The following is a 12228-nucleotide window of genomic DNA, read 5'->3' as shown; positions in this document are numbered from 1 at the left end:
TGTCTATTTTTTTTTAAATGAATGAAGCTGATTTTCCTAAAAGAAAATTGTGTTATTTTCTAATTCACAAACATATAACAATAATAATAATAATAATAATAATAATAATAATAATAATAAGAAGAAGAAGAAGAAGAAGAAGAAGAAGAAGCAGAAACATCCTTAAATTATAAAAGCCACAATGCTAAATAAAGTTCATTCTAATATTTGTTAGTTTGTGTGTTTATTAATGTCATTTGTCTGGACTTTTCCTTGACAAGTGCACTTCATACAGTATGAAATAACAAGCCCAGTATAGTGGATATAATACAATAATGATTTCTATTAAAAGTCGATAAGCTGGTCCTCATAATGCAGAGGTCTGAAAAGTCACATTTATTCCTGAAAAAGCACTGAAATGATTCCTCATTTAAAGGTAAAACAAATCTTGTGTATTCAGGATTCAGGATTCCACAGTAGGAAAGCAAAGGTGTGATTCTTGAACCGTGTAAAATAAAATAAAAGAAGTTTCTTTTCCAGTAAAAATCCTGAACTCTCCAGCAATTCCAGATTTATTAGAACATTTCGACAATTTCTAAGATTCATATTTTCACTATGAGTCGTTGCTGATGATCTCACTTGTAAAGTAAGATGTTGCTATTGTTAGAAAAGAAAAGGAAACAGAAGTGTTAGATATTTGGACCACAGTAAACATGCACTGTACCAGGAAGAAGTAAATATCTCCAGCATTGGTAATATGTCATTCAGAATTTAGCCCTTCAATATATAAGCGCAGTACATCATAAGGAAAAGACAGTGGAAACTTATTGGAAAATAAAGGTACTGAAATGTACCTGGTCCCTGTATTGTCTCTGTACCTGACAAGGTGTAAATGGTGTGTGTACCTTTAAAGAGCTTTTAAAGCTTTAAGAGCTTAATGTTGATCATTTATTTCTAAAATTATATGTTAAACATAGACATTAAACATACAAACACGTCCCTTTCATTAGGGAAACGCAGCAAGGGGTAAATGGACCTGTCCATGGGTACTTGTGTTTCTTTTTGAGATTTGACTGTTTTTGGAGGTTGTTCCAAGTGTCAGGTACAGGTACATGTGTTTCTGACCTCTGACCCGTCTGTCTCTCTGCCTGTCTTTGTCCTGTGCTGGGATCATTTAAATCGAAGCTGAAGTGCGGAAAAAATCTAGGGGGTAGTGTAGTGTGTGTCAGGGATAAAGGATGTGTGTGTGTGTGTGTGTGTGAGTGACGCTGGATTTGTTTCGTCCTCACAAAGCAGGAAGCAGCTGCGTACGGAGAGAGGACGTTCCGCTCGACTGGTGGCACACAAAAGACCAGTGCAACTTTCTCAGGAAGGGAAAGAAAGTGAGAAAAAAAGCTGGACACGTTTGTGCGGCCTCACGCCGGGTTTCCCACCTGTCTATCTGTCTGTCCGTCTGTCTGTCTGTCTGTCTGACATGTCTGTACGTGCACTTTGAGGACACTCTAAATAGACAAGTCAAAATTGTATTTATCAAGATTGGGAATAAGAAACACGAGCAGCTGCCTGGAGCACCACCTACAGGTCAGGAGCTATTTTTCCAGCTTTACCATTTGTCTTCTTGGAGAAGCCCCTGTTTCTGTCTTCAGCCCCCAGGGTTCTCCAGCAAACAGGGAAATATGGTGTATAGCATGCAGCCTTTTGGGATTGTCCTGGTCATAATCCCACTGTACCCACTGATGAGGAGATCTGGGAGTTGTTCACACATCTGTTTCAGTGTTGTTCCACAGTCCCTAACGTTTCAGGATGAAGACCCCAGAGACGACGGCTCTGGGTGAGATGGAGAGATGAAATGCTGCCATCTTGTGACAAGCAGCACAACAACACCAGAATAAGTCACTTCAGTTCAATTCAACTCGATTTAACCAGCTCATTAAACAAAACCACTAGGTAGAGTCGAATTCTGTTCCCACTACAGAACATCCTGATTTCTCTCTCAGTATTACGCCACTAGATACACGTCACACATACAGCTTATTCTGATGGTAGCTCAACTCAATCAAGAAGGGAAAAGGATGTCGAATACTTTATTTTCTTCACTTTAACATTCAGGGTTAATACGTCAAACCCACATGACTGCTCCGTGCTCTACATTTTAATAAGTTTATAGCAGTTTGGGCTTTAGCTCAGTTAACACTGACCAAACAATCAGTTTTGAGAAGCTTATCATCAACATTACTGTTAGCATAAACATTAGCTTGTTGCTAACTCCTGTAACTGTGAAAGTGCTGGATTGGTTCATTTCAGCTCCAGGTTTCAGCCAATGAGAGGCAATCGTGAGCAAAGCAACATTCTGTCTTCAGAAAATAATTCGTCGACACTTTAAACTTCATTTTATTTCATATACAGTGGAAAAGAAATCATGCAACATCAACACAAACCAAACAAAACAAAAAACACAGTCGAAAAAAGTTCATTCCTCAAATAAAATAAAGCTTTCATACCCGTCTAGTCTTCATCAATTCCCTGAACTGAAGTCCTGTTAGCGAGCCATATTAATAGATTTATCTTCCAGCCGTTTTTCCATACACACACACACGGCCTTGATAAAATCACACACCTTCATTTCATTTCACACACTTCACTATCACCACTCAACAGGTCAAACATGACAACACAGTTCTTTTCCCCAGAACAGTAGAAGTGGTCAACGGCGTTGTTAAAATCGGTCTGAAGGTGAGTTATTGCTTCTTTGTACTGCATATGATCCTTTTTATGACAAGAAAAAAAATCTAAATAAATATCAAGGCTCGGTAGAACTGATTGCACTTAAAATCTTATCCTCAAGATCCAAACGTGGAGTATTTTCCAGAATAGAATGCAAAAATTCTTGTTATAAACGTGTTATATAGCGAGGACGATGAAACTCAAGTTCTGATTGGCTGACGATCTTCAGTGATTTCAGATCTCATCAAAAGGTCTTATTACTATTGTACGATTGTTTTTATATATATATATATATATATATATATATATATATATATATATATATAGTTTAGGGTAAACTTTTAGAAAATTCTGTACAGTTCTGAACCTTAAACATTTAGTATGGCCAAGAACTTTATATAAATATCACACCTCAGCCAATCAGAGCCCATGCTGAGTTCTGTAGTCAAGTGAATTTAAGTCAGTTTCTGGAAAATATATATATATTTTTTTTTGTGTGTGTGTCTCCGATTAGACCAAGAGTGGATTATACACAGTGAGCAAAAACACAATGAGAAAAGCGGAAAAGAAGAAGAAACAAAACCAAAGAAGTGACAAAAGCACTCGCTCTATAATACAAAGGCAATCACAGATTGCAAAATCTTCAAGGCTGCAAAAACCAATCGAAGGACCGTGTGTGTAGTTCAGCGTACGTGTGGGCCGATCGACACCATGGCGATACGTAACGTGACACTTCGTTTAGTTCATAATGTCATTTGGTAAATGAGTCTCACTACAAAGTAACACTAGTGCTAGTCCTTAATAAAAAATAATAATAATACTAGAAAAAGTTTGTGCCTCCTCTTTGGATGGCAGTCATTTTTGTGCAGCCTTGAAACTTCTCTTTTTATTTTTTTCCAGCACAAAAATCCAAACAATCAAGCACGTGTTTTGGCAACTGTCTTTCTCTTACTCTCTCACGTGCATACACACACACTATTAATGCAATCCTCTCTCCTTCAGGTTTCGATATATAGCTCTGCAGTATCTCTCTCACACACACACACACACACACACACACACTCTTACTTCTGAGGCTAACACACTGTAGAAGTGAACAACTGAACCCAGTTGTGCTACATAACTGTACGGAGATCTTTTACAAAGTAACTGTGATGATGAGGTCAGTATTTTAAACCCATTGCAAATCCATCACTGGAGTCCAAAATCCTGGTCGCTGATACGGGCACGAAACCTCAATCATATCGCAAGTAACTTCTGGAGTGAAAACTCCCGACTGTAACATTTTCAGGGGGCGGAGCCAGACGGGGGTTTCTATAGAGATTAGAAGAGGGAGGGGGAGGAGTTACGTGAACAGCACTAGGACGGCGAGGAGGCAGAACCAGGTGAGTGGCTGTAGACATCTGAGGAGGTTGGGCATCAGGAAGATAAGAAGGGTCAGGGCTTACCAGGAAAAAATACTGAACAATGTTACAGATTTATCTAAATCGACTGGATCTGTGATCTATATAAAAACAACATGTGCACTCAGGTACAGTTAGTTTTTTTTTTGACTCGGAAGGTAAATCACAGTCTCTGACACCATCGCAATAAGTCAAAGATGAGTTCTGTTTCATCCAGCCTCGTGTCCTTAGGACACACACAGGAACACACACACGGCTAGTCTGCCATTTTCTGTTTTCTGTAAGGTGAGAATGGAAATGCAACAGGAAGCGTCTCATTCCTCCTCACTGTAGTATTTAGGGTCCCTTCGTGCTGTTTGCTAGTCGCTGTGAGGTTTCTCATTCGTAACCTGAAACGACAAAGAACAGAAACAGTTAGTTACAAAAAGATCACAAAAGAGGAAATGAGATAAACTGGGTGATGTTTTTTAGTTTATGGCTTAAGAATCTTTAAACTAAACATTAACATTAACACAAAAAATAAATAAATAAATAAAAATAAAAACACAGACGCTAATTAGCTTTGGAGAAAAAATTCACAGCAACGATAAAGAGAGGACTAACCATGGCCAGCTGCCTGCCAATGTTCCCCACCGTCACTCCTCCAGAGAAGAAGATGCAGGGCAGCCAGGAGCGAACGTAGCCCAACTGAGGAGACGGAAACCTGAGGAAAAAGAAAAGACCAGACAAATGTTTAACACCAATTTTTAAAAAAGATTCCTGCGATATCAGTGAGTAACAGAAGATGAGGACATACTGGTAGATGCCGTTGTAGACCAACAGCTGAGTGATGAGCGTGGCAAAAAACGCAGTGGTGAGGCCCAAACCAAATCCACTCCTGGAGCGATCAAACGTCCACCAAAGACCCAGAGACAGAGCCGCCAGAGTGAGACACAACTGTACGTTATTCACAAAGTCCAGCTTCTGACAAATAGCCAGAGTTAAGGACAAATGACCAAGAGTCTCATGAAGCAAAAGAACATTCAGCAATTCAGGTATAAAATTTCACAGTAAGGAAAAACAAAATTGAAATGAAAAAGGATCATATATATATATATATATATATATATATATATATAAAAAATTTGGACTGAAGGTTACAAATTAAAACAATGAGGAAAAAATAAACGTCAAAAGGAGATAATAAATACTGTAATTTACTGCAATAAAACAAAAATTTAAGTAAAATCAATAAACAAAAATAAATATAGATACTAAGATGGATACATTTATGTATATATTTTCTAAATAATGATTTACAGATAAGTGACAGAGCAAATAAAAAAGCAAAAATTAAGTACAAAATAAAGTAAAAGATCATTATAAAAAGTTACTTAGAAATTGTAAATTATTTTTTTATATAAATGTAATGTGTTATATAAAGATATTTAAATAAAAAAACAACACTAAAAAAGTCAGTCATTAAGCAAAATATGAAATGTGGGGAAAGTATAAAATAAAAATGTTTACAGAAGAAAAACATGACGAATTTTAAAGTAGCTGAAAGAAGCTTTCGCAAATTTCACCAGTAAATCTCTCGGGTATGATTAGTGCAGGTGCAGTTGGCAGGGTTTGGTAAGGATACGGCACTGGCGTGGTTGATGCCGACGAACACGGCGATGCAACGCATGACACTTGCCCACTCGCGCTTAAACTTGTGTGGCTCTCCGAGGTGGCTGTCCAGATATGGATACAACAATCCAACCACAGCTGCAGAAACATAAAACACACAATAGAGTTGATTCAAAATGCTAACAAAGATTTGAAGCCATCATCTGTTGGCTACGAGTTTGCGGGGACAGAGCCGGCTACGAGTTTGCGGGGACAGAGCCGGCTACGAGTTTGCGGGGACAGAGCCGGCTACGAGTTTGCGGGGACAGAGCCGGCTACGAGTTTGCGGGGACAGAGCCGGCTACGAGTTTGCGGGGACAGAGCCGGCTACGAGTTTGCGGGGACAGAGCCGGCTACGAGTTTGCGGGGACAGAGCCGGCTACGAGTTTGCGGGGACAGAGCCGGCTAAGAGTTTGAGGGGACAGAGCCGGCTAAGAGTTTGAGGGGACAGAGCTGGCTAAGAGTTTGCGGGGACAGAGCTGGCTAAGAGTCTGAGGGGACAGAATTGGCTAAGAGTTTGTGGGGACAGAGCTGGCTAAGAGTTTGTGGGGACAGAGCTGGCTAAGAGTTTACAGGGACAGAGCTGGCTAAGAGTTTACGGGGACAGAGCTGGCTAAGAGTTTGTGGGGACAGAGCTGGCTAAGAGTTAACTGACGAAATAAGTCAGGAAATGAATCATGACCTCGTGAAGAAAAAACCAACAAAGAACTGAAGAGGAAGGAACTACTGCTTGGTGAATAATATGACTGAATTGCTTTCATTTGCAGTTTCGTGTCACTTCAGCTAACACAAGTTCATCAAAATTTCTTGACATAATCGATCAATGCACAACACAGTATAATCGATCTACATGCAAAAAACAAAAACACTATTCACAAGAAAACAACAGTTATGACGTCAAACGTTTCCCCCCAGAACAAAGCCAACCCTCAGAAATTCTACAGTTCTACTCTTATATTTTTTTTTATTATTGTTTGTTTGAACTATTTCTGTAATTGTATAATTTCTTTTATGAGGATATTACATGTTAATTATAACTTATTTGATCATTTTAACTAAATTTTATGTGATTAGATTGAAAGAGACAAAATTCGTGTTTGTCAGTCTCTGCCTGAGGTAAATGAGACGTGGGCGTGGCCGAGTGACGTATCGCTTATAACTAACACACACACACACACACACACACACACACACACACACTTCCGAGTTTGCCTTTGTCGTTAAATGGCGTGTTCGAGCCATCAGCCAATCGCGTGCGTTTGCGCCGCTCACCCGTTTTTTTGAGGAGCCAATCAGAGAGCAGCGCTTCCTTTATGTTTTTTTTTATTATTATTTATTTATTTATTTATTTAAATCAGAGCTCGAGAGTTAAACATGAAAACAAAACAAACCCAAAGACGGAATTTATCAGCACAAAGTGTCCCAGAGCAAAAGCAAAACTAAAACACTAAAATAAAAAGCATTAATATCTGATATAAAGTGAACTCACTCACCGGCTGCTGATCCGCAGCACAGAGGAATCCACCAAGCTGAAGAGAACAAAGTGTCCAACACTTCATCAGGCAACAAGGCGTCTTTTCGCTGGATTTGCAGGAAATACAGCACTAACGCCAACAACACACCGACAGCAAACAAGACGAGTCCACGGCGGATCAAGTTAGCAGATCGAACCTGGAGCATCACTGACGTGACCACGGACATCATCTCACACGTTTTAGACGCCATCCAGAGCCACAAATGGGTCAAATCTTTGGTCTTCACACCGGTGCAGCTCCAACAGCGGTCCTCTAGTCTCGGCATTTGGCACTGAAGAGACAAAAACAAGTGAATAAAATAATATAAAACTCTTTACATACAAACAAACAACATTTCAGACTAGTACCTCGATGACAAGACGTCTTGCTTCCTTTCCTGTCCACAAATAGATTAAAAAAAAAGCAAAGATAAAACCCACTTCTGTCCACGTTTACACTTTTGCACCTTATAAAGCCAGAGAACGGGGTTCCAGCTGATTTATTTGCCCCCCCACGTGTTAACTCATCATCACCTTCTCAAAGCTTTGCCTTCCCACCGTTCAGACTCTCTTACCACATGAGTCAATGGTATCGGGTTGCCAGATTTTACTGACTCCTTGTAATCCCTCCTGATGTTCAAGCCCTCGGACGCGCCATAATCGTCCACATATTGTAAGTTTACGACAACTTTTTTAAAGTGTCACATAAAGTCACGTAAACAACAAGATAGACCTTGTTGATCTGACACCCATTCCCGTTTATAACGCCTGTAATAAAATGAGAAACCTTTTCAACCGAACGGGGAATTGAGTGTTTATATGGCAACGCGGTGAGCAGAACTCGAGCGCGCGCTGATGTCTGGTGAGTCGAGCAGCACCAATCAGAATGCAGCAGCTCATACGACGTCACCCCACGCCACCTCCTTCCTGCACGAGGAGCTACAGTGCAAAACATAAACTTTACCTGATTTAACGTTACCTCATGTCACCTACATGAGGAAAAATAAACATAGACATTTACATCTTGTCCTCACACACACCCCTCCTCCCCCGCACACATAACTACGTCTGTCACGTACACGAAAAACATACGTGAACCAAAACACTGATTTTAACGAGTTTTACCTCAGAATGCTTCCAAGTGTGAGGCTATTTTAACGTGTTTTATGAGGTAAAGCTTGCACATGGGAATATACTATGAGTATGTGAGGTAAAAAATAAAAATGCAACGCATAAGGTGTGAAAAATGAGTCAAACCTTGTAGTGTGTAAACTACATGGCGACGTATGTGAGAAGCAAAGCTACCTACTACGGAAGTATGTTGTGTGTGGATGTAGACGTGAAGGTACTAAAAAGTGTCGTGTATTATGTGTCCTGTGAGGTCCCCACACAGCACATCTTATCGCTATAGTAAAACATGTGGAGCTGCTCTGTTTTCTCTCACAGCGAGATATCTGAGCACAAAGTCATGTAGCCAAAGTTTCCTAACGTGCCAAGTCGAGCGTTATCACAGAATACGTGACCCTCATGTAGCCTGGAAAGGCACGTATACACCACGGTTCTTTTTGTTAGCTTGTGTTGAGGTTAGAAGAGCATTCAAATCACATTACAGGTATACTATTAAAGAACTTGAAAGAACCAAAATTAACAGTTTGAATATGCAAGTAGACCTATTTTATAATCAAAATGGTTGCAATAGTTGTTTTTTTTAATTAAAGATTTTTGTTTAGCATGTTACTCAGTAGTCTAATGTGTGCACACACACATTACTTTTGTTAATGTATTTTTTCCTTTAGGAACATATTTTATTCTCAAAGAAGACCTTCCCTCATGAGAATCAGTGTTTAGTCCATTCAGCTGACTGTGAAAATTCCAGTGTGTTTTCTACTTCCTTTCATGGCCAGCTATTATGTAACAATCACACGCTTACGGGTTACGTTAACACTTGGATCAGATGAGGAATTTTTTATTTACTTCTAAGGGCATTCACCTGGATCAATAATGGTTAAAATAAGTGAATACAAACATCAGTGATGTGCGTCAGGACATCTTGCACAACAACATAAGCGATAACATCCTAGTAGGTTTGTATTTACACTAAAACATATGACACAGTCTCTGAGTTTTATCTTTTTTACTCGTTAAGAAACTGAAATCTCATTAAAATTAGTTTGAAAGCTAGCTATCATCCAGCTAGACTCACATTTAGGGTGTAAATCAGCAGGTAGATTGCTTCAGGTGCATTTCTTAATGCTAGCTAGTGTACATGAGCATGGTATGAAATAAATCAACGAGCGTCACAACAATAAGCAGTCGAAATAAAGTATGTATTTAAAGTTAGCTAGGTAGTCACTTCATGAAATTAACTATAGGTTATTAACTATAGCTAGCTAACTAGCTAGCTAGCATTACCTTCATTGGGGTAGTTGAATATAAATAGTTTAGTAGCTAGCTTAACTATACTGCTCACCACCTCACTCACTACACCAGCCTTTTTTTGTGTTTCCAACTTACTTTTCTGGAAAATCTCAGGTGGAGCACCAAAGCTTGATAAAGTTATGAAGGAACAGAAGGAATGTTCTCAAGATGAATCTCCAGTGACCAGAATCGCACATCCTTTCTCTCTTTTTTCTTCAAGTCCACTGTGGCCCAGAAACCTAGAATAGGGTTATTTTAATTCTGTCCAGAGAGAGAAGTATGATATTTCTTAGGTCCTGCACAGGAAGTTCTCGCCATCTTAAAAAGTCTTGCAGCCTATTTCAAGCAGATTTTTTAATGTTTGCTTTACAGTTCTAAAAATATAACAAAATGCAATCTTTATCATGGAAGTCGAGTTATTGGATGACATATCCTACCATTACAGTGCAGGTAAAGTATGCTAGACTGCTTTAGAGAATTTTACAACTGTTTTAAAGTGAGTGTTAATTTTGACCATCAATTAGCATGATGTTTACAAAACCTAATAAGCTTTGCAACATTTGCATTACAGCAAAGGACATGAACCACATGCTTGGCTAATCATCTCCTTAGTTAAAGTTTAACTTTGTGACTTATTCGGTTTATTCACACACAGTAAATTATTTCCTTTTATAGAGGGTTTATTATTATTGGGAAAAAAACAACCTGCCCATATCCGGCTCACGCCCACTCAGGCCATTATTGGCCGATTTAAGAACAAGCTGCTTAAGCTGGCAGCTGATTGGCTCTTGCTGGTGAGCCCACAGTGTTGTTTTTTGTGTGACTTTTGCTACCCTTACACTTCCCTTCACCCTTTGAATAAGCTAGTCACTGTCTGTGATTATTATATCTCATGATGATGAGCTGATGGAGAAGGTTAAATCAGGGCACTAAAACCTTATTTTCGATTCGAAGATATAAATCTTTTAAATATTACCATATTTAACATCTATTTAATTTCTGGTTAATATTATGTTTAAATATATTCAACTGCACATTGTTCTAGGTTGTAAACCCTGACTGTGTCAGTGCTAGCTAAAGCTGAGCTGAAATTACCTCGGGATTATATAGCTAGCCAGCTTATTTAACTTTAACGTAATGGTAGGGGTGGAAAAAGGACAGAAACTGTAGTCGAGTAAACGTATAGGTAACGTATTGAAAGAATGGAGGCAAAAATCTACTTGCACCAAAAAAAGTATCAATTTAAACCTTCTTGAGTTTAAAGGAAAATAAACCAGTTTTGTTTATGTTGTTAAATATGCATTAAACAATAAAATTAAATCATACTGATATACTAAATAATACATACTGATATACTAAATAATAGCTAGCAAAAATATCTACACACACTTAAGTTAGGTAAACATTTTAGGAACAGTGGGAATCATAGTTAGATCCAGCAAGCGGATCGTTTTGTTCAACGTTGATGGGAATTTGACTGGAAGTTTCAAATAAAAAAGAACTTGGTTCTCTACACAGTTATGAAATAGTTGCCATGGCGAACTACAGATCTCGGAATGGCGATTAAGTGATTAATACATCCTCAATAAATAGGTAGAATTTAAACCTTCTTCCACATATCAGTAGCAATAGCTATCAGTAGCTGAAAGTTCTATGAAAAATTGTATTTGTTAAAACAAAATCATACAACTTTTTTGATCCACATCGAGGAATTTATTAATTATTAAATGTATTTTCATCATAGTTTATAGGTCCACCTCAATATTTTTATATGCTATCTGGAGATTTTATTGACTTTTTTTTTGCAATAATGATATATAGAAATTATATATATATATATATATATATATATATATATATATATATATATATATATATATATATATATATATAAATGTATATCTTCAGTGTTCCTCATACATGTCCTACACATACCACCTAACCAATTTCTGATGATTGATTCCATCTGGCAGAAAAAAACACCATTGGGTACATTTCATTTCTGTCCAGATTCTTCCTTTAAGCGCTGAGCCACAGCTTCCTCAAGAGGAACTGAAAATAAGTCCCTGCGGGATTCCACATTTCAGTACACAGAATGACATTTTTTTAAAAGTATATTACGGGTAAAGCAAGCAAGCCATGATAAGACTCTTCACCCAGGAATAGGAAGATGCATACTCATTTTCTCACCTTTACTCCTTCAATCATTGGCTTCGCTCTTACACCCGAGAGAAAATTGGGCTGCTTTTTATTTTTCTAGATACACTGGCTTGTTTTTTTTTTTTTTTACAGGACTGGTTTGAATTTGAGGCCAGTGAGTGCATAAGCAATTCTAAATGCATTGCTGGTCAATGTGTGTGACAGAGATAAGCTGCTTTTAGAGCGAGGGAGCAAGGCAGATATGAAACACCCTCAGGTCTTTCTTTTTTTCCTTCCTTCCTTCCTTCCTTCCATGCTTTCTCAACCTTTTTTTCAGCGACTCTGATGGACAGCTTTGATTGACGTCTGACTTAAATGAAATGATAATAATTATGACAAGTT

The 12228-nt window shown here is 38.3% G+C and overlaps 1 protein-coding gene across 4 annotated transcripts; it reads right to left on the bottom strand.

The window, feature by feature from the left end:
* Positions 1-2353: 2353 nt before the first annotated feature.
* insig1 (insulin induced gene 1) lies at positions 2354-11933 on the bottom strand. 4 transcript variants are annotated; one of them, XM_060873772.1, is made up of 6 exons: positions 11878-11933; positions 7250-7562; positions 5731-5855; positions 4903-5066; positions 4710-4809; positions 2354-4495 (listed from the first exon to the last, which is right to left on the bottom strand). In XM_060873772.1, exons 1-6 carry the CDS (start codon positions 11893-11895, stop codon positions 4466-4468), a joined length of 750 nt encoding a protein of 249 aa, XP_060729755.1. In that variant the 5' UTR covers positions 11896-11933; the 3' UTR covers positions 2354-4465. The 4 variants fall into 4 exon arrangements, with proteins under 4 accessions (XP_060729755.1, XP_060729754.1, XP_060729757.1 ...); XM_060873771.1 differs by having other exon boundaries at positions 3209-4495; positions 4903-5069; positions 11878-11910; XM_060873774.1 differs by lacking the exon at positions 11878-11933 and adding an exon at positions 7845-8057 and having other exon boundaries at positions 3209-4495; positions 4903-5069.
* Between the last annotated feature and the right edge of the window lie 295 nt (positions 11934-12228).

The sequence above is a fragment of the Tachysurus vachellii genome, chromosome 7, assembly GCF_030014155.1.
Source record: "Tachysurus vachellii isolate PV-2020 chromosome 7, HZAU_Pvac_v1, whole genome shotgun sequence".
NCBI classification, from domain to species: domain Eukaryota; kingdom Metazoa; phylum Chordata; class Actinopteri; order Siluriformes; family Bagridae; genus Tachysurus; species Tachysurus vachellii.
The sequence above is the reverse complement of the archived record's forward strand: the minus strand, read 5'-3'. Positions and strand labels throughout refer to the sequence as shown.

Bases quoted from the DNA above. Each gene is read 5' to 3' on its own strand.
- insig1 (XM_060873771.1), bottom strand. The intron at 4,810-4,902 runs GTATGTCCTCAT...CTTTTTCCTCAG, and splicing joins GTCTACAACGGCATCTACCA to GTTTCCGTCTCCTCAGTTGG. The intron at 4,496-4,709 runs GTTAGTCCTCTC...TTGTCGTTTCAG, and splicing joins TTGGCAGGCAGCTGGCCATG to GTTACGAATGAGAAACCTCA.